At 51.9% G+C, this 21830-nt stretch overlaps 2 protein-coding genes across 2 annotated transcripts in view; one reads left to right on the top strand and one right to left on the bottom strand.

Annotated features, from left to right (window-relative positions):
• Positions 1-17596, top strand: part of Stag1 (stromal antigen 1) — a 118540-nt gene extending 100944 nt beyond the window's left edge. The window contains exons 21-32 of the mRNA XM_013034662.1: positions 226-318; positions 3574-3748; positions 5199-5338; positions 6217-6318; positions 8469-8617; positions 9428-9556; positions 11424-11629; positions 13345-13519; positions 14363-14473; positions 15247-15361; positions 15900-15980; positions 16080-17596. Coding sequence (XP_012890116.1) covers positions 226-318; positions 3574-3748; positions 5199-5338; positions 6217-6318; positions 8469-8617; positions 9428-9556; positions 11424-11629; positions 13345-13519; positions 14363-14473; positions 15247-15361; positions 15900-15980; positions 16080-16103 — 1500 coding nt within the window. The 3' untranslated portion in view covers positions 16104-17596. The remainder of the gene's footprint in view (positions 1-225; positions 319-3573; positions 3749-5198; positions 5339-6216; positions 6319-8468; positions 8618-9427; positions 9557-11423; positions 11630-13344; positions 13520-14362; positions 14474-15246; positions 15362-15899; positions 15981-16079) is intronic.
• Positions 17597-18875: 1279 nt separating this feature from the next.
• Positions 18876-21830, bottom strand: part of Pccb (propionyl CoA carboxylase, beta polypeptide) — a 28530-nt gene continuing 25575 nt past the window's right edge. The window contains exons 9-11 of the mRNA XM_013034661.1: positions 21664-21781; positions 19808-19898; positions 18876-19268 (exon numbers count right to left, since the gene is read on the bottom strand). Of these exons, the coding sequence (XP_012890115.1) occupies positions 18876-19268; positions 19808-19898; positions 21664-21781 (602 nt within the window). The remainder of the gene's footprint in view (positions 19269-19807; positions 19899-21663; positions 21782-21830) is intronic.

Here is a 21830-nt window from a genome sequence, read left to right as displayed (position 1 = left end):
AGGATTTAGAAGTGCACTAGGAAGTGGACAGCAACCAGATAGTCCTGAACACAACTTCATGTTAGGTACGGTCATAGGAAATACCTAGACTAACTGGTTCCCAGTGATAAACTTTCGAAGTTCCTTCATGCCGAACCAGTCTGGCTGTTTTCTGTCTGTTATGTTTTTGGATCTGTTTTGTACAATACTGTAATTCATGCTTGCATATCTGCCTGTGTCTTCCAGGATGATTTGTTGGTATTGAGGAAAACAGTGAAATCCTTTCTGGCTGTTTGCCAACAGTGCCTATCTAATGTTAATACTCCAGTTAAAGAACAGGTAAGAAATTATTAATTTAGTACCAGATAAAAACAACACAGATATATAGGTGAATAGTAAAAAGACATCATGTTATGACACTTTGTAATGTATTATGTATCTAACATCTAGGGCAAGAGTGTAGATGTCTGAATAATGTAGTTATAAAGCAAGGTAACTTGTTTCATAAATAAATTCTGCTCCTGTACTTTGACAAGTACACTGTCATCACCTGCAAGACTTAAGTTTAGACTTTTTTGGGTCATGGAGCTTGACTTTGGGGCCTGGGTGCTATCGCTGAGCTCTTTTTCACTCAAGGCGAGCACTCTACCACTTTGTGCCACAGCGCCACTTCCAGTTTTCTGGTGATAGATTGGAGAAGAGTCTCAGACTTTCCTGCCTGGGCTGGCTTTGAACCATGATCCTCAGCCACCTGAGTAATTAGGATTACAGGCATAAACCACCAGTGCCCAGCTTAAATTTAGATCTGATACTTTAAACTCAGGGCTTTGTACTTGCGAGGTTGGTACTCATCTCTTGAGCCATGCCTCCAGCCCTGCCTTTTGCTGGTTCAAAACTTTAAACTGGGAAGGTGGCTCCGTGGTAGAGTGTTTGCCTTGCATGCATGAGGCCCTGGGTGCAATTCCTCAGCACCACATAAGCAGAAAAAGTCGGAAGTGGCACTGTGGCTCAAGTGGTAGAGTGCTAGCTTTGAGCTGAATTGTTCAGGGACAATGCCCAGGCCCAGGGTTCAAGCCCCGTGACGTCCAAAAAAAAACAAACTTTGAACCAATTTTTATTTACTGATTACTTACTTAAGTACTGGTCCTGGGACTTGAACTTAAGGCTTGGGTACTGTCTCTGAACTAATTTGCTCAAAGCTACTGCTCGGTTACCACTTGAGCCAGAACTTTATTTCTAGTTTTTTGGGTTTTTTTTTAATTGGAGATAAAAGAGCCTCATGGGAAATTCTTGCTCAGGCTAGGTTGATCCTCAGATCATGGCCTCCCAGTAACTAGGATGATAGGCATGAGCCACTGGCATTCAGCTTAGAATCCCTCCCTCCCTTCCTTGTTGCCGTTGGTCATGGGGCCTGAACTCTGGGCCTGGGCGCTGTCCCTCAGCTCTTCAGCTCAAAGCTAGCACTCTACCACTTGAGCCACAGCGCTACTTTTGGTTTTCTGGTGGTTCATAAGAGTCTCACAGACTGCTGCCTGGGCGGGCTTTGAACTGTGATCCTCAGCTCTCAGCCTCCTAAGTAGCTAGGCTGACGGGCGTGAGCCACTGGCGCCAGGCTGGGCTTAGAATTCTTGACTGCTGCCTGTACTAGGACAGGGGAGCCTTGATGCTGACTTCTTGTCATCGTTCTTCAGCTCCTTCCCACACTGGGAAGAGCTTCATTTCTGCACTTGTAACTAGTCCAGCGCAACCCAGCTGCCCTTCACCAACCTAAGACCTGGGAGTGGGCATACTGGAGCTGTCCTGTGTGTCAGGAGGCGGCCTTGTGAAGGCTTGGACAAAGAGCCGCTCTGTTAAGGCAGGAAATTCCCAGACATGTCTCCCTGGACAGTGTGCAGAAGTCAGGGTTGCGATGGAAATATCCTTCCAGTCCACCAACTCCACAGGCCTCTCCACCCAAGGAACCACTGTGGAAACTTTCTTCACTTACACTTGTATGCAAGGCGGAGTCTACCTTTTCCATACTATATTTTTTACTGGCTTTCAGTACTGGGTTTTGTGCTTGACCACCTGAACCAAGCCTCCTCTCTTTGCTTTTGAGATCTCACTTTGTGCTGGGGCTGGCCTGGGTGCGGATCCTCCCGCTTCCACTGGCCACCAGAATACCACACCCCACAAACTTCCCGCCCACCCTCCAGCCCTTGCCACCCGCATAGGCTGGATTTGAAGCATGGACTTCCGCCCATCCTCCAGCCCTTGCCACCCGCATAGGCTGGATTTGAAGCATGGGGCCCCACAGCCTGGCCTGTGCTTTTTCTGCTGGGCCGGGACATGGTCACCTTCCAGGACAGATGTAGCACTGTTCATCCTGCGATGCCCTGTCTCTTTTACTGCACCATCAGCATTTAACGGGAAGTAGAAACTGAGATGGTCTTCCCTAACCCCTCAGAACCCCAGCAGTGTGGACTGGAAATGCCCGGCTCCATCCAGTGTCTGCATCAAGGCTGGCTCGAATTCCCACGAAGCCCCCTGCCCTGTGAGCGTGGCTCCTGCAGCGCACTCCTATGGTCAGGGTTTACAGCAAGGGCATGAGCTGCGCGGTGGCTCAGGTGGCGGCTGGGATGTTCCTAGCCATAAATAAACGCCCAGCTGATGGTGCTCCTTAGAAATAAATGTTTAGAGTTTGAATATAAGTTGATTGTTTGGACATTTCAGAACCTGAAAATTCTTACGAGAGAGTTACTACATAAACTCATGACATGTATTCACGTCTCCCCCTCCATTAAATATTTACAACTCGGCAGCATAAGCCAGGGATCAGTGGCTCACGCCTGTCATCCTAGTTACACAGGAGACTGAGATCTGAGGGTTGCGGTTTGAAGCCAGCCCAGGCAGAAAAGTCCCTGTGAGACTCTTTATCTCCAGTTAGCCACTCAAAAAGCAATGGAGCTGTGGCTCAAAGTGGTAGAGCACTAGCCTTGAGCGAAAGAGCTCAGGGCCCTGAGTTCAAGCCTTGCACTGATTTTTTAAAAAAGAAAAAACAAAAACAAAATAAAAACTTGGCAGCATAAACCTGTATTGTAATATTTTGTCTTTGGTGAACTGGTAACTAAACTTAGTAAGAGGCCTTACAGGACTTATTATATCAATGTTTTTAGATTCTTTTTTTTATATTTTTACTTAAGAATTCCAAATTGTAGTGTACAGGCTTAGGATTCTACATTATAATGTGCTGAACTACAGAGATTATCTTAAAACTTAGGCTGATTGTTTGATTATGTAACAGGTAATAGATTTCTGGTGTCGGTCATAATCATTTGTATTGTCAGTTGAATTTAACTGATTTTTCAAATTCAAGCCAAAAATATTTTGGTGATCTGTTTCTACGTTACTACCCTCAAATAACGGGTAGTATTGGGATGTGGGTGATAAAAGTCATGCTGTTAGGTGGGGCGTTTGAAGGCTGGAACGTCAGTGTTTAACATTGACGTTGCAGTCCTGCTGTTGAGCCACACTATCGTGGTTTGACGGCTGCTGGCTCGTAGTCGTGTGCGCATGAACACACTTCTGCTAATGCACTCCCTCTCTCCATTTCAGGCTTTCATGTTACTCTGTGATCTTCTGATGATTTTTAGCCACCAGTTAATGACGGGTGGCAGAGAGGGCCTCCAGCCCTTGGTGTTTAATCCAGATTCGGGCCTCCAGTCTGAGCTCCTCAGTTTTGTGATGGATCATGTTTTCATTGACCAGGATGAAGAGAATCAAAGCATGGGTAATTACAGTGATTGTTTTGTCGATATCTATCTTGTTTCATAAATCTCACAAGACAAAGAAAAAAGCCAAATTAGATCTTCAAAATTCTGGTATTTCACCCGGCACTGGTGGCTCAGTGGTTATTCACTCCTGAGTAATCCTCAGGAGGCTGAAGGTGGGCAATTGCAGTTCAAAGCCAGCCTAGAAGAGTCCATAAGACTCTGGGGTTTTTTTTGTTTTGTTTTGTTTTGCCAGACCTGGGGCTTGAACTCAAAGCCTGGGCGCTGTCCCTGAGCTTCTTTTGCTCAAGGCTAACACTACCACTGGAGCCACAGCGCCGCTTCCAGCTTTTTCTGTTTATGTGGGACTGAGGAATCGAACCCAGGGCTTCATGCAGGCAAGGTGAGCGCTCTACCACTAAGCCACCTTCCCAGCCCAAGACTCTTTCTCCAATATACTACTAAAAAAGCCTTCAGTGGAGCGGTGGCTCAAGTGGTAGAACACTAGCCTTCAGCAGAAAATCTCAGGAACAGCGCCCAGGTCCTGAGTTCAAGCCCCTCAGGATGGGGGATATTTCTCTCCTGCAGAAAAGTAAACTATTGGGCTGAGGTGTAGCTTGGTACAGTGTTTGCGGGGCAGTGTCTGCCTGTGCACGGTGCCTCCCACCAAGTGTACACTCAATCCTGTGTACGTACATAAATACATATTTGTGCATTTCAGAACCAACAGGAACAAAATGTAGATAACACCTTGCTCCTTTAAGAGTAACTTAGAAGCCAGTCATGGTGGCTCATGCCTGAAATTCCAGCTACTCATGGGACCAAGATTGAAATTTGAGCCCATTCCAGACAAAGTTAGTGAGACTTCCATTTCAGCAAATAAACCAGGCATGGTGGTTCACAGCTGCAATCCCAGCTACGTGGAGGCATAGGTAGGAAGAAGGCGATCCAGGGTTGGCCCTGGGTAAAATGTAAGCAAGACCCTGTCCTTATGTAAAGTACAACCACTTGGTGCATGACCCGCTCAAAACATCCATGTTTCACAACAGGTTAATTAGAAAAAAGCGAAGAAAGGTGTCGAGTAAATTCCACGGGTACATATATGTGCAGAAGAAAATAACTAAGCTGAAGTCAAATAAAGCAGGCCTGGATGTGAGAGGGCATAGCAGAGCCCAGAACTGATATTAGCATCTGGTCCCTTAGAAGGAAACTTGGTAGGGTTGGAAATAGGTAAGCCAGTGAGGTTTGACATTAAAAATTTGAGGACGATACCCCTAAGTGTTTTGAAAGTTTTTGTAAAGCTTATCATTTATGTGTGCGAAATGTGAGCTGCAAAAAGACATCATTTCCCAGTGGAGAGAAGGGAGCTGGGTAGCAGCTCCTTGAAGAGAAGCGAAGTTAGCTTTCAGCTGCAGACTCTGCGGGGGGGGGAAGGGGCAGGTTCGTGACTCATTCCTTTCCTGTGCTTAGAGGGCGATGAAGAAGACGAAGCTAACAAAATTGAAGCCTTACATAAAAGGAGGAACCTCCTGGCTGCCTTCAGCAAGCTCATCATTTACGACATCGTGGACATGCATGCGGCCGCGGACATCTTCAAGCACTACATGAAGGTAGAGCTTCAAACTTGGATTCCTCCCTGTTGTGCTGTTAAAGCAAATGGGTGATGGCGTTGTCCGTCTGGGCCCCTCAGGAGTTCCTGACACTGACAGCAGAAACACGGTTTCTGGCTGCTTTTTCTCCAAGTGCGGTGCTCAGCACTCTGGCATGGCCAGACAGGAGAGATGTTCTGCCTGGCCTGTGTTAGAGGCTGGCCGGGTTCCACTTGGGACTTGTATAGGTTGAGCAAAATCTAAAAATGTTTCAGCATCAAGCACTTAACTAAGTTCAGATTTTTGATTGAGGAATGTCCTACCAGAAAAAAGTCCGTTCAGATGTCCCAAAAAGTCTGAAAATGTTGAAGTATTTCCAGTCTCCACCTTGCAGACAAGGGTGGTGCTCCTGCCGTCCCAGCCGCCCTACCCTGCCGAGGCCCAGAGCCGCACAGAGGCACGCTCGGGACCTTAGCTGACTAGGAGAACAGAACAGCCATGAGACTCTGAGAAGTTCACACGTAACAGGACTACTCCAGGCCAGACCAGCACTTACCTTACAAATAAGGAAAGCAGCACTAGATTGGCATTCCCAAAGTGACCAAAATGGATTTTATCTTCTGTCTTTAAAGCATTGCTCTGTATACTGGACAGCAAAGACTCCTCATGATTATAGATTAGATAGACACATACAGATAGATCCACAAACAGACACACACACACACAACTACAGAGCTTATACCAAATACACAGAGAGACCAGAGTTAAAACTAATAGCCAAACATTTAACTCGCACTATGTTTAAGATGTAAAAAATGGCATTCATACTGTACTTGCCCACTCTTTGATCATAAGATTTCAGTTGTTGTAAAGCTCCCTTTTCTTTCTTTTCCTCATAGTACTACAATGACTATGGTGATATCATTAAGGAAACCCTTAGTAAAACCAGGCAGATTGATAAGATCCAGTGTGCCAAGACCCTCATCCTCAGTTTACAACAGGTAAGAACTGGAAGGGGAGGAGACGAACACTCTGTGCTTACAAGGTGCGAAGTATCTTTATTAAACTGTCTCATCTGTCAGTATATTACTATGGTTCCTCTGCAAAGAAATGTCTTTTATTTTGGTAAGTAAACCTGTAGTTCATGTTTCAAACAGATGCTCTAGCTTTGGGCCAAATGAAATATCAAGTTCAAAATTTAACATGTAAATTTCTAGAAAAAGTATTTGAGGAAGGTGTACCAGAAATATTCCCAAAGGAAAATGCACTACTAGTGGGCGCCAGTGCCATGCCTACCCTAGCTACGCAGGAGGCTGAGATCTAAGGATTGAAGTTCAGTGCCAGCCCAGGCACGAAAGTCCATGAGACTCTTATTTCCCAATTAACCAGCAAGAAGCCAGAAGTGGGGCTGTAGCTCAAGCAGTAGAGCACTAGCCTTGAGCAAAAAAGCTCAGGGACAGTGCCTGCCCTGAGTTCAAACCCAGGACTGGCACCAAAAAAAGAAAATATACTACATATATTGCATAAAATTTCTAGAGCGCTTGCCTTGCATGCCTGAGGCCCTGGGTTCGATTCCTCAGCACCACATAAGCAAAAAGAAAAAAGCCGGAAGTGGCGCTGTGGCTCAAGTGGTAGAGCGCTAGCCTTGAGCTGAAGAGCTGAGGGACAGCGCCCAGGCCCAGAGTTCAGGCCCCCGACCAGACCCAAAAAAAAAAAAAAATTTCTAAAACACAAAATGTTTATAAATTGGAGGTTTCTGGGAGCCTAGAGATTTATGCATATACACATGAGTGTGTGTGTTTATGATAAAGGTCTTACTTCAGCTCATTGTGAGGAAAAGGATTAGGAATTTTCAGTGCTGATGAGTCAGTTGACAATGTATTATATAAATTTGTAAAAACAAGTTTAAGTCTGTAAGAAGATAAAGGTAAAGGTCGATTTTCTAAATCCACTTCAGGATTTTTTAAGTCCTAAGGAGTCCATAAAGCAAAAATCACATGTTGGTGTCTGTATGAACTTAAATAGATTTCACGTCAGTAAGCACTTTTAAAAAAATACCTGAGCTGGGTGCCTGTGGCTCTCGCCTGTCATCCTAGCTACTCAGCAGGCTGTGATCTGAAGATCACGGTTCAAAGCCAGCCAGGACAGGAAAGTATGTGAGACTCTTATCTCCAATAAACCACTAGAAAGCCGGAAGTGGCACTGTAGCTCAAGTGGTAGAGTGCTCGCCTTGAGCTGAAGAGCTGAGGGACAGCGCCCAGGCCCAGAGTTCAAGCCCCACGGACAACAACAACAAAAAGAATCCAAAGCTGATAGAGCAGGCTCAGATGGGGGGCTCTTACCCCTCCCCCCAGTACCACCCCAAGAAAAGTAAACACAGCTGAGAAACTGGGAGAAAATGTTTGCAGATATTCATAGCTTGCTTCACATGAATAAAAAAAGTCAAGTGAACAGAAGGGTACGACAGAGGCAGTTTTCAGAGAGCGAAGCTAACCGGTGAACACGGAAGGGACGTGACTGCATCAGTAACGCGAGAGAGATGGGGAGGAGGCGCTGAGCGCCGGTGCTGGTGTGACTGCAGTGGCAGGCGGGGCTGGGCGCAGGCCGTGCCGTGCGCGCTATCCTTTGACGGCTACGTGCACTGGCTCCAGCCATGCCGCTGCCGCTGCCTCTGCACGGACGCACCTGCCACGCTGTGCCCGCACGTCCTCTCGGCCGGTGCTCCGCCGCAGCAGTCTCTGAAACAGCGTCCACAGAGAACGCCGCGCACTCATACCAGAGGAATGGCTCCATACACGGACCCTCGGACGCGCTCCCCACTCCACCCCCACCCCCCACCGGCTCTCCACCGCCGCCCAGGCCAGCCTGGGGTGCCTGGGCTCCTGGGCTCACGGATCCTGCTTCAGCCTCCCATGTATCTGGGCCTGCAAGTGCACACCAGCACCTCCGTTTAAAACACTTGTAACAGAACGGGAAGTGGAAAGAGTTCCAGAACAAAATAGCTCATTCTAAAACAAAGTCCGTGTCCACGGTATTCCGCGTTGCTGTGGGGACGCAGCTTCAGTCTTCCACTTGGGTTACCTGTTGTAAACGGAAGCCAAGTGTTATCTGCTCAGTGTAGTTTAATTTTTCCTGTTTTGGTTTCTCTCAGCTGTTCAACGAGCTGGTTCAGGAGCAAGGCCCTAACCTAGACCGGACATCTGCGCATGTCAGTGGCATTAAGGAGCTGGCTCGACGCTTTGCGCTTACGTTTGGGCTGGACCAGATCAAAACGCGAGAGGCCGTGGCCACCCTCCACAAGTGAGTGACGGGCAGACCGCTGTCCCCCGGGGCTGCGTGCCCCGCCCTGGCTGAAGCAACCCGCCACAGGATGTTCTGTGAGATAATGTAGTTTAGACAGTCTCAACATGGTGGCATTTATTTAAAAAAAAATCCTTTACCATCCACCTCCCCCTTTTTATAAAGTACGTCTTATCTGTTTGAAAAATCGTGAGGAAAACATGGGATTAAAAGAGTATATAGGGTGGGGGGCGGTGGCTCACACCTGTCATTGTAGCTACTCAGGAGGCTGAGGTCTAAGGATGGCAGTTCAAAGCCAGCCTGGGCAAGAAAGTCCAGGAGACTCTTATCTGCAGTGAACCACAAGAAACCTGGAAGCGGTGCTGTGGTAGAGCACTCTCCTTCAGCACAGAGAGGTTCAGGGACAGCGCCCAGGCCCTGAGTTCAAGCCCCACAACCGACAAACAAAAAAGTATGTAGGGCTGGGGTGGAGCTCCATGGTAAAGCATTTGCTTAGCAAGTGCAACATGCTGGGTTCACTCCCCATCACCAGAAACCAGAGTATAGAACCGTAATTTGGTTGGTGTCATTTCATAACTGAGAGAACCAAGGCAGAGGAACTGCGCGGCTGCTGAGCGCCGGGAGCCCCGGCCTCCCTCACACAGCGCGGACGCCAGCCCGCGGCCCGCTCGCCACGGCCGCACACCCGTACCACAGACAGACTCCTCACAGCTCACTAGCTTCACCGACAACAGCACTTGCCCAAACATTGCTGTTACGTTAGCCGGTATCTATCTGGAAAAAATAAAATGCTGTCGTCTTTTAACTCAGGGATGGCATCGAGTTTGCCTTTAAATACCAAAATCAGAAAGGACAAGAGCATCCGCCTCCCAATCTGGCCTTCCTGGAAGTACTGAGCGAATTCTCTTCTAAACTTCTTCGACAGGACAAAAAGACTGTGTAAGTTTCACACCATCGTCGAAGTGGTTTGTATAATTAATGACACCAGTGGAACTTTCAGTATTTGTGTTTTTAACTGGCTTACCTTAATTGCACATAGTAAGGAATTTTATGACAATGTTTGAAAGAGCTTTAATCTTGTAGCTCTAATTGTTACTGATAATTTCAGCTCCGCTACTGCTCAGAAGCTTGCGTTTCCTTGCAGGGTTTGGGGCTTGCTTTCTCTTTCCTCGCCCACTCCTAGGCTAGAAAATATGAGGTGAAATTAAGTAGATGGCAGTCCCTTCAGAGATGATGAGCATTGTACTGTGATTCGGTTTTACTGCTACTTTTTATTTTGTTTCAAGAAAATGAACTTTTGTGGGGCCTGGTGGCACGCGCTTGAGATGCAAACGCAGAAAGCTGCGTGCGGGGCAGTGCGGGCTGCGCAGGACAGCAGGCTCTCCCCCACTGACACAGGGAGGGAGGAGGTGAGAAAAGACTGACTTTAAAAAAAGAAAAGTGAAAGGTCACAAAATTAATTTTCGGGACACAGATATGTGCATGCCAACGGCGAGACTTTCAGGCAGTAAGTGACATGAGGATTGGTGGGAGTGACGTGATTTGAAAGCATTATAAAATTTAACTGCAGCCGGGCGCCGGTGGCTCACGCCTGTCATCCTAGCTACTCAGGAAGCTGAGATCTGAGGATTGAGGTTCAAAGCCAGCCCCGGCGAGAAAAGCCATGAGACTCTTACCTCCAATTAACTACCAGAAAACAAGAAGTGGTGCTGTGCTCAGGTGGTAGAGCGCTAGCCTTGAGCTGAAGAGCTGAGGGACAGCGCCCAGGCCCAGAGTTCAAGCCCCACGACCAACCAAAAAACGCATAATTTTAACTGCTACATAAAAGGAAAAACATAAGAATTTATAAAACAGCATGATGATATTGTGGTATATATGTGTGTATATATTCTGATATACACATGCGCACATACACACACACACACACACACAGTGTAATACTTAGGTTAAACAGATCTCTCACAGTTGATGGACTTTTCCTTGGAGCTAGTGGCTGGAGCTGTTTGTTTTCCCTGGCGTGTGCCTCGTGAGTCCTCGGGGGTTCGTGCTCTCTGTGTCCATCTGCACTGTGAGCAGTGTGCATTCTGTCCTTGGCCAGTTGTGTTCTGCATACGTCTGTTGCGTTGGAGTGGTTGTTTGCAGCTCTTTCTGTGTTGGGCGAGGTTAGAGGTGAAGGCTTGATTCTGCTGTGAGGTTTCAGTCGAGGGTTGGTGCGCTTGCTGCAGGCTGTGGTGGGAAGAGCACGCACCGTGGCAGGAGGCAGACAGGAAGGGGTGCGCGCTGGCAGTCCCGCCACCTCCTTCCCGGCCCCAGCTCTGGAGAGTGACGGAGCTGTGACTGACCGGTGCAGCAGCTACCTCTCAGCTGCCCCAAGCCTGGGAGCTGGCAGGAGCCCCCCGTGTCTCCTCCACCCCTGCGTGGCGCTTCTAGCCAGAGTGGGGACAGGGGACGTGGAGGACAAGTCGGTCCCAGTACTTAGCATCTACATTTTTCTCCGTCGGCTCGATGCGCTTAGGTTGTTGAATTTATAAAGACAAGACCAATGGGTCTTCATTTTTACCGGCGGGAGGTGCTTTAGCTAGAGAGCAGAAGGCCGCCGGCCGCTGCGCGCTCCCAAGGTCTGGAGTGACACTGAAAGAGCAATTCCAGAATCTTTTTGACCAAACTTGGGAGGTTTTTTGAAACTGGTATGTAAAGGCAAAGGAAGAAGTAGGAGTGGCCTGAAATTATCCCAGGAGTACGTGACACGAAACCAAGCGAGCGGAGCTGGGAGCGCTTCGGTGACGCAGCGCTCTCCCTCTTCCAGACACTCGTACCTGGAGAAGTTCCTGACGGAGCAGATGATGGAGCGGCGGGAGGACGTGTGGCTGCCGCTCATCTCCTACAGAAACTCGCTCGTCACTGGAGGCGAGGACGACAGGATGTCCGTGAACAGCGGAAGCAGCAGCAGCAAGACGTCCTCAGTGAGGAGCAAGAAGGGCCGGCCCCCGCTGCACAAGAAGCGGGTGGAAGGTGAGCGCCCTTCCCTCAGGCCGGACGCCCCGGCCTTGCAGCGAGAGAGAAATGCATGTCCTGTGTGTGAGGCGCCCCGAGATGTCCAGGGCGAGAGCTGGAACAGACAGGGTGGGGAGAGGGTGGAAGAGCATAAGGACAGAGGCCAGCTAATACGTCCGGGGAACTGACCCCAAGTGCACTAGCCCTTGCTGCTGCTCTGAGCCACGTTAGTGAACAGGAGGCCACCTGCCGCCCCTGCCCCTCGGCTGCCACTTTACCCTCCACCACGCCAGTTCTAGCTTCATAGAGCATGGAACTGTCAGGAAAATGGGATGGGGTAAGTATTCCATTGAGTCGGTGTCCCTGCTCTTCAGCTGTGCGTCAATGCACTTACTTCTCAAGACCCCTTCTTGCAACTGTGTGGCAAGATGGATCATAATTTAAATGTGTCATTATTGCCTAGTGATGAAAAGCCCAGAGCTAGCCGGGCGCTGGTGGCTCACGCCTGTAATCCTAGCTACTCAGGAGGCTGAGATCTGAGGATCACGGTTCAAAGCCAGCCCCGGCAGGAGAGACCGTGAGACTCCTATCTCCAATAAACCACCAGAAAACCGGAAGTGGCGCTGTAGCTCAAGTGGTAGAGCGCTCGCCTTGAGCTGAAGAGCTGAGGGACAGCGCCCAGGCCCAGAGTTCAAGCCCCACGACCGACCAAAAAAAAAGAAAAGAAAAGCCCAGAGCTAAGATCAGAATTAGAATTCAGACGAGGCTTTCTCCTTGTGAGCTGGGTATGTGTCTTTAGATCTGCACGCTAGTTGTAATCACTGGTGTAAAGAAAGGCGCTCGGTGCCACCTCCCCTCGGTGCTGAGCATGCGCAGTGGCCTTCTTCAGTTCTTCCATGCACACGGCGCTCAGAGCTGCAGCCCCGTTTGGTCCTGTAGTTGTAGTGATGGCTCACTGCCTGGAATCCACAGGCCCTGCTCATCTTCAGCTCCGGGCTGTCATCCTTTTCACCCAAACAGGGAACGCCTCCGCTTGATCCTTCACCACACTGGGCTTTTTTTTTTTTCTTTTTTTTTTTTTGTCGGTCGTGGGGCTTGAACTCTGGACACTGTCCCTCAGCTCTTTAACTCTAGGCGAGCGCTCTACCACATCAGCCACAGAGCCACTTCCGGTTTTCTGAGTGGTTTATTGGAGATGAGAGTTTCCTGCCCAGGCTAGCTTTGAACCAGGGTCTTCAGGTCTCAGCCTCCCAAGTAGCTCCCAGGCATGAGCGACTGGCGCTGGGCTTTGGACTTTCTCTGAACAGTGAATGCCGTCGTTTTTCTTTGAAAGTATCCTCCACCACGGTTCTCCACGTTTATCTGTTGTTTCCCACTCAGTCTTAGAAACAGTCACCCGATCCTCAGTGAGCGTCAGTCCTTTAGCCGGCGTCTGATGAAGTGGTCTAGCTCACCGCTGTTGCTCAGACTTTACAAAGCAGCTAACTTGAAAAAAAGTCAATACCCATAATGCCACTTACTGACAGCAGCCATAATTCAGGAAGCGTGTGTGGCCCGGATGACCTCACTTGGTGATTGCTAAGAGCAGAGAAGAGCAGCAGTCCCCCATGGTAGAACGGGACTTGGCGTGACCTGTGGACATCATAAAGCGCTGGTGGGCGGAGGGGGGCTCGGGGATGGGGACTGGAGCCGAGCTGTGGTGAGACGCTGACCGTGCCGCTGGAACCTTCCAGATGAAAGCCTGGACAACACGTGGCTCAACAGGACGGACACCATGATTCAGACCCCCGGCCCCCTGCCCACGCCGCAGCTCACGTCCACGGTGCTGCGAGAGAGCAGTCGGCCGGCCGGAGAGCAGATCCAGGAGCCCGAGTCGGAGCACGGCGCCGAGCCAGACTTCCTGCACAAGTGAGTACGCACGCACGCACGCACGCACGTGGAGAGAGCAGAGCCGCCATCAGACACGACACGCGGGCCACACATTATCCCCAGCAGGCCCGATAGAGCCCCGCGCGCGGCACTGGCACCTGGGCCTCGTGCCTGTTCATGTGTCCTCCTCCTGCTGGGACACGCTGTGAGCGGTCACCGTGTCACACAGCCACGCCGCGAGCAATCACCGTGTCACACAGCCACGCCGCGAGCAATCACCGTGTCACACAGCCACGCCGCGAGCAATCACCGTGTCACACAGCCACGCCGTGAGCAATCACCGTGTCACACAGCCACGCTGTGAGCGGTCACCGTGTCACACAGCCACGCCGTGAGCAATCACTGTGTCACACAGCCACGCTGTGAGCGGTCACCGTGTCACACAGTCACGCCGTGAGCGGTCACCGTGTCACACAGCCACGCTGTGAGCGGTCACCGTGTCACACAGCCACGCCGTGAGCGGTCACCGTGTCACACAGCCACGCTGTGAGCGGTCGCTCCCGTGTCACCCGGCGAGGGAGAGGCACGGAGGCAGTGGCAGCGCTGGCGTGGGCTGTGCAGCCTGGGTTCCCGCAGGCCGCTGGCCGCAGAGGCTGCGACTTCCTTTCTCCACGCAGCACTGGCGCTCGCCGCGCGCTCTGCCACAGCCGTCCTTCCCGCGCCGTCGCGGTGGCGGTCCTGTGGACGACAGCCGCTCGGTCCCACCACTGGAGCATGTTCTCGTGGCCAGGGAAGAGCGCGTGTGGGGCGGGTGTGGCTCTGTCCTGAGCGCGCGAGGGCCGCTGGGCGGGCGGGTGGGCAGGCAGTCACGGCGCCTCTCAGCCCGCAGATGCAGATCTCCTGGCTAGGCCAGCCGAAGCTAGAAGACTTGAATCGGAAGGACAGAACGGGAATGAACTACATGAAAGTGAGGGCCGGAGTGCGGCACGCCGTGTGAGTGTCTGGGCTGCTCATGCGGGGCGGGGCGGGGTGGGGCGGGGCTGCTCTTGCGGGGCGGGGCGGGGTGGGGCAGGGCAGATTGGTGTAACTTGTGTCCTGCCACCCAGGATGGTGGTGGGAGCCTGGGCTCTGCGGCCTGTGGCATCTGAATCCCAGTGCAGCCCAGCCTTGCCACCGTAGCTGTAGCCTGCCTGTGCCTCAGTTTCCCCCTCTATGCAAGGCAGTCATTAATAACAAGCCAGATTGATACATAGCTAAGTCTGTGCCTTATTATTTAATTATTGCATTTAGTGATCTTCTGGGGTTTGAACTCACAGCCTTGGCACTGTCACTTGAGCCACAGCACCACTTCTGGTTTTCTGGTGGTTCATTGGAGATACGAGTCTCATGGCCTTTCTTGCCCAGGCTGGCTTTGAACTGTGATCCTCAGATCTCAGCCTCCTGAGTAGCAGGATTATAAGCGTGAGCCACAGGTGCCTGGCTTTCCTTTTCCGGTGCTCGGGCTCGAACAGATGGCCTGGGTGCTGTCCGCAGCTGCCTTTTGCTCCGGGTTAGTGCTGAACCACAGCGCACTCCACTTTTGAGTTCCTTTGGGTAGTCTAGTGGAGGTGAGCGTCTCAGGCTGGTTTTGAACTGGTTGGTGGTTCACGTGCGGGCGCTCATGGTCAGCGTGGAGTCTGTAGGGCACAGTACAAAGTGAGCTCCTCGAGGAGAGCCAGGCCTTGGCGTGGCTGGGTGCGCACGCTGACCGCAGCTCTGCTTCGCAGCCGCGGGCTGATGGAGGAAGACGCGGAGCCCATCTTCGAGGACGTCATGATGTCGTCGCGGAGCCAGCTGGAAGACATGAACGAGGAGTTTGAGGACACCATGGTTATCGATCTGGTACGGGATGGCAGCGTTGGGGGGCGGGGGGGCGTCATCAGTCCCCCGTTTGGATGACCTTCCATGTTCTCAAGCTTTTTCTGTTTTGCCAATGACAGAATGGTGTGTGCGTGCACGTGTGTGTGCATGCCATAGCCCTGGGCTTGAATTCGTTTGCTTAAGGCTGGCACTCTATCACTTGAAAACAGCCCCGCTGTGGGCTTAATGGGTAGTTGGAGATCTGAGTCTCGCAGGCTTCCCCTCCTGGGCTGGCCTCGAACCTTGATCTCCTTGCCGAGTAGCTTGGATTACTGTGTGAGCGAGCGTCTTTTTTGCCTTTCTTGTAAAACCTTCCTCACCGCCCATCTTTTGGCACACTGCCAAAAAAACAAAACAAAAAGACAAAAACCCAGGACTGGGGAGTCTGCTGTGCCGCCGGGGACACCGAGGCAGGAGGGCTGGGAGTTCAAGGCCACAGACCAAGACCCCCAGCCCAGAAAGCCGGCCTGCCCGCTGCGCGACTCCTGGCCGCAGCGTGGTCTCAACCCTTTCTTTTCAGCCCCCGTCAAGGAACCGGCGCGAGCGAGCTGAGCTGAGGCCGGACTTCTTCGACTCGGCAGCTATCATAGAGGACGACTCAGTGAGTGCCGCCCCCCCCCCCAAGCGCGGGCCGGGCCGCGGGCGCTGGGCGCTGTGCACTGTGCCGACGCTGACCCCCTGTTTCTCCTCATCCCCCTAGGGATTTGGAATGCCTATGTTCTGAACTCCGAAGAGAAACTTACAAACCTGGAACTCTATTCTCTAGAGCTAGAGGCCTATATACTGTGATAGCTTGTGTGGGGAGAGCACACTTCTGCTGGGACCTGGTTGGTTGCTTAGCGCCGTGATTGAAGGTCAGTCGGTTTTTGCAGTGGCGGCAGGGGAGAGGATGCGATGCGGACGCGGCCCAAGGAGACGCGGCGACCTCACCTCAGAAAGGCCGGCGGGCCGCCCCGGCCCCCCTCCCCACCCACCCCCCCGCCAGACTGCTCCGTTGCAGATGCGTGTTTTTCTGGAGGAAGGAAGAAATTTTAAATTTTTAAAAAACAGCTGTCAAGATAAACACTGTTATACACCTGTTTTATGGAAACTCCACCTTGAGTAAAAAAAAAATATTTTTAACTTTATTTTCCTGTTGTACAATTTAAAAACCGTTTAACATTTTGCCTTTTTATGTTTTAAGAGCTAACCATTTTTATTAAACCTGTGAGTACGCAGCTCCGCTATGGCTGAAGAGTGTTTCTGGAGCTCACTGGGTTGGTTGCCCGTGTAGACACACACAACGTGAGCACGCCAAGGTGTAAGGTGGACGTCGTGCGTCGCTGCCAAAACCACGCCCTCTGCCGCTACGGATAGCACTTCCCCGATTTTATAGACTCTTGAATAAAAAGGTTTATTTTTATTTATAAATGGGCACAAAGGAAAAAATGCCCGTTGCAGCCATTTTTTCCAGCAGATGCTGAACACCGTCCACTTTATATACACTAGGAAGAAGTTTCCAGAACAGTGCATTTTCTATTGGCATTTGTCCTGGGCATTTTTAGCAACTTCTACCAGCAAATAAAGGATTCTCAGTAAAAAAACAAAAATGATTCACCACTTCAGGCCCTGCCAAATTCAACTTACAGATGTCTGTTTTCTCACCAAGATAATCATGAAGAATCCTTTGCCATTTTAAGTGTTACCCAACTGTCTACTTGCGTGCACTTGATACCCTTCCGCGTACGTGTGTGAGTTCCGTTTCCTGATGCTAGAAGTCTGTGCTTAGAGGGTGACGTGCTTCGGCTGCCTTGACCCACAGCTGCTCCGTGTTCCGTGTGCGTGTGACCCAAGTTCTCTGGGGGAAGAGAGACGCGACCAATCTTGAGGACGGGCTGCCGTGGCTTAGAGTTCATAGTCTGCTTGGACTTTCACGACTTGCTGCTATGTTTTTAAAAGCCCACTTGCTTCCTTTCTGGCTTTTCCCGAAAGCCTCAAATCCCAAACCAATCCGTGCACAGCAGTTTCTGGGCTGGTTTTAAAGTTGGTGCAACAGAATCCTGAGGCTTTTTTTTTTTTTCTTTTCCCCCCCTTTCGACCAAAAATTCAAAAGCATTTAAAAAAAAATTCTGTGCATCCAATGATACCTTTTTTTGCGTGGGGGAGAGCAAAATGGATTTTATTCATCCTTTTTAGTAGCCAGACATGAAACAGATTTTTCTCGACATTTGTATAGTTCTAAAAAAAAAAAAAATCAAAAAAAAAATCTTGGCCACCAAAAATGTTTCTGTGAGAATTCAGCAGTTCTGGGCTGCAGGAAGGCAGCAGGGCCGGACGCCTGCCGGCCGGCGCTCACCCACCAAGGAGCCGTGCGGAGCCCGCATGTGCAGCACACAGCCCGGCCTCCGGCCTGGCCGCCGCCTACGCAGCCTCGCTCACCTGGAGCCGCACCACTGGGCAACAGCAACTCCAATGGGTTTCCAGTTCAGTTTGAAGTCAATCAAACTTTTGTATTATCAGTGTCTCCTTGATTGGTTTTGCTAGTAATTCTGTAAATTGTACATTTGCAATATGAGGTTTTTTTCCTTTTGTACAATTTGAAACTGATGCTTCACCTTTCCTTTAATAAACTATTGAAAATCAGGCTGTGGCAGTTTTCCCCATTCTTGCTCAAGGGTACAAAAGCATCTCAGGAGCCAGCCGCCAGTGGCTCCCGCCTGTCATCCTCAAGAGGCTGAGATCAGAGGGTAGTGGTTCGAAGCCAGCCCGGCCAGATTATGTGTACCAAAAAAGGCTGAAGGTGGAGCTGCATCCCTTGAGCAAACACAGCTCGGGGACAGTGCCCAGGCCCGAGTGCAAGCATCAAACAGCAAAGGCCTGCAACTCTTTTAGAGTTTGCTCGGGTTATCAGGTTATTTGTTTAAATGACAGCATTAGTGTTTTGAGAAGAGAACACATGAGATCAGCTCACCAATTTTCATCAGTCCTAGAATTTCCCGGAGGGGGGCACTGAGCATGGTTTGGGGGGGCGTCTTTTCAGTGGCTTGGGGAGAGACCCTCCAGGTACATCCATGTAGAGCCCAGGCCTAGCTGCTCCCAAGTGCTCTGAAGACCAGCTGCACAAGGTAAGAGTTTCTGGGCTGGGAAGGTGGCTCAGTGGTAGAGTGCTCGCCTAGTATGCATGAGGCCCTGGGTTTGATTCCTTGGTACCACATAAGCAGAAAAGGCCAGAAGTGACGCTGTAGCTCAAGTGGTAGAGTGCTAGCCTTGAGCAAAAGCAGCTCAGGGACAGTGCCCTGGCCCTGAGTTCAAGCCCCAGAACTGGCAAAAAAAAAAAAAAAAAGTTCTCTTGCTGGGGTGCCAGACCCCACGGCTTACAAGCTTCATGGCCTGGCCCTGGGGTCAGGGCTGAGTTGGTGGCGGGAGGAGAGGAGCGTGTCTGCTTGCATTTGGGCCCATAGGCATCCAGATCGGAGCTGTGGCCGCACCATCTCCCCGCTCCTCGGGAGTGCTGAGATCAGTCCCTGGCTTCACGGCAAAGGCTCGGGGCTTGCTCAGGCTTTCCAGTCAGCCACCCTGGCTTCTGTTTCCATCCACTCTTGGTGGCCGAGCAGACAGCAGGAATGTGCCGAGACCCACCTGGCGGCTGGCTTCCGGCTGGGGGTGCTGCTACCACATGGGCCAGGAGACCCCTCGCTGATATCAGCAGTTGCCACGAATAAAGCCACAGCTCTCCAGAAATCCTTGGGCACCAGGAAGACATGGCATCACCAGAGATGACATCCTCCGCCATCCAGAGACTGAGACTCACTGATGGCAAGTGGCCTCGGGCAGCGTTCTGGTAAGTTCTCCGTGGGTTGATCAGCTCGGGAGGGTGCAGGTCTCTGAAGTCCGGGTCGCATCCTGGGAACTGCAGACAGAGATGTGGTGAGGAGCCCAAAGCCCCTTCACAAGCAGCCCCCCAACACCCACCTGCCTGTGACTCACTCCTGCCAGCCCACATGGCTTGTGGGTGCTACAGCCTGCAAAGGGCACCCCAGGCTGACAGCCAGGCCCCCCGACTCTCAGGCTCTGACCCGGCACTGTGAGCTCCCAGCAGAGCCGCAGTGCCTTGTGTCAGCATGCAATGGAGAGCCGTGCTCACTGCCTGACAGCAAAACTGAGGGGCAGGGACCCCAAGAGTCTCTTCAGCTTAAAGACAACTAGGGGGGAATATGAAACTGTGCCGGGCTTCAGAAGGTCCCAACTGGACGTGGCCGGCAGAGGCGGCGCTCCTGTCAGCATCACAAGCATGGCGTGGGGCTTCCCTGGACCAGACGGGAACTCGACCGCAGGCCGCAGATTCCATGTGGAGCATCCCGTGACCCTAGCCCTGGGGCTCAGTGGCCAGCGGATGCATTCTGGGATAGATCTGAGGGTTCCGACCTAACTGATCCATCGATCTCTCACTGGTGTCATTGGGAGGAGGTGGTGCACCCCTGCACGCTGCTCCACGACGTTCTGCTTCGTGATGCTGACGCCAGCTGACTTGGTTACATCTCTTGAGACACCAGGCCACATTTAATTTCTCCTTAAATTGCTCCTGGCTGTTTCAGATTGTAGCGATGCCCGCGTCCTTTGAGTGTCCAGCAGCACCTTAATGACATAGCTACTGGTTTTAGAAACTTGGCCATCGCTGGGTCCACGGCTGGGCCCAGAAAACACAAGATAAACAGAGCAAACAGGAAATGCTCAATGGCCAGGGCGAGGCTCACTGCGGGAGCTGTGAGGAACTCATGAGGACATGAGGAACGCGAGAAACCTAGGAAGAATCCAGGAGTCTAAACACGTGGATATGCTCGCCTGGATTTGAATGTGAGGAAAGTTCCAGTTTCTACAACCCGACTAGCAAAGCAAGCAGCAATGTCACCAAGAACAGTAGCTCAAGACCGCAATTCTAGCTACTTGGGGGGGTTCGATCAAGGGATCGCAGTTCAAGACCAGCATGGGCAGGCTGAAGGGGCTGGAAGTGTGTTGTGTGGTCAGGAGCTGGGCTGCAGCCAAGGCCGTCTCCTGTCACAGACCAGCCACACCAGACAGTCCCTCGAAGGGATTGCAGCAGCCCAGGGTGACACCAGTGACATCACAGCGTGCACAGCCCACTCAGATGACAAGAGGAAACACGCAGGTCAGGGAACACAGTTCTTGGAAGCCCAAGGTGAGCCACGGGAGGACAGAGGTGACCTGTCCACACACATGAGAGGCAAAGGACACTCACTATGCCTGAGGGGGGGGCGCACGGGGAGGGACGGAGCGGTCCCCATCGAGACGCGGTGGACGGACACATTCACCTGTAAACCCTCGGCAACCACCCGATGCTCAGAAAGAAGATGCAACAAGGGCATGCATTAAGGATGTTTTTGGGGAACAGAGGGGGGACAAGAAAGAGCTGGAGCGTGAGAAGGCTCAGAACACAGTGTGAGCGTGTGGGGAACTAACAGAAATCCTCCTCCTGCGTCACGAACAGCAGAGAATATAGGAGAAAAAGCAACACTGAGCCTGAGACGCGAGGATCACAGTTCAAAGCCAGCCCTGGCAGGAAAGTCCCTGAAGGCTCCTCTCCAACGAACCACTAGAAACCAGAAGAGGAGCGAGGCTCAAGCCGTAGAGCTCTAGCGCTCGCCTGGAGCAAAAGAACTCGGGCCCAGCGCCCGGCCCGAGCTCAAGGCCCAGGACCAGCACAAACTAATCAACACAAGTGGGGTCTGGACGGCCCGTGTGGGTCGGCAGCTTCCCCGGCCGCCTCCCAGTGCTGCAAGACGGGCTGGAAGCGGAGAGCAAGCCATGAGACCGTCTTGGCTTACTGCTCTCCCAGAGCACCGCTGCCTGCCAAGGTGGAGGGGCTGGAGACGCGGTGCTGGTGAGCGCAGGGCCCTGTGGCCAGCACCCGCGCGTGTGTGGGGAGTGGGCACAGCGCCCTAGGGCCTGGCCCTCCCCCTCTTTCTTCTACCATAAAAATGCCTTCTGGCTGGGCAGGTGCTCAGTGGTGGAGCGCGTGCCCCGCATGCATGAGGCCCTGCCTGGGTTCCATTCCTCAGCACCACTTAAACAGAAAAGGCCGGAAGTGGCGCTGTGGCTCAAGTGGTAGAGCGCTCGCCTTGAGCTGAAGAGCTGAGGGACGGCGCCCAGGCCCTGAGTTCAAGACCCACAACCAACCAAAACAAATGAAAACAGCCACACTGCACTGACAGAGTCGCCTCAGAGGTAATTTACTGGAGCAGGAGTGCTGTGGGAATGCACAGGCAGGGCGGGGTCGGCGTGGCTACAGGGGGATGTTGGCGTGCTTCCTCCACGGCCGGTGCACCTTCTTGCTCACCAGGATGTCCAGGTCGTGGCAGATCCGGGCCCGCGTGGAGGACGGCTGGATGATGTCGTCCACGAACCCTGGGAAAAGGAGGCGGCCGCCAGGTGAGCGCTCAGCCTGCGGGGCAGC

This window comes from Dipodomys ordii, unplaced genomic scaffold (assembly GCF_000151885.1).
Source record: "Dipodomys ordii isolate 6190 unplaced genomic scaffold, Dord_2.0 Scaffold193, whole genome shotgun sequence".
NCBI lineage: Eukaryota > Metazoa > Chordata > Mammalia > Rodentia > Heteromyidae > Dipodomys > Dipodomys ordii.
Note: the sequence above shows the minus strand (reverse complement) of the source record. Positions and strands in the feature narration are given on the sequence as shown.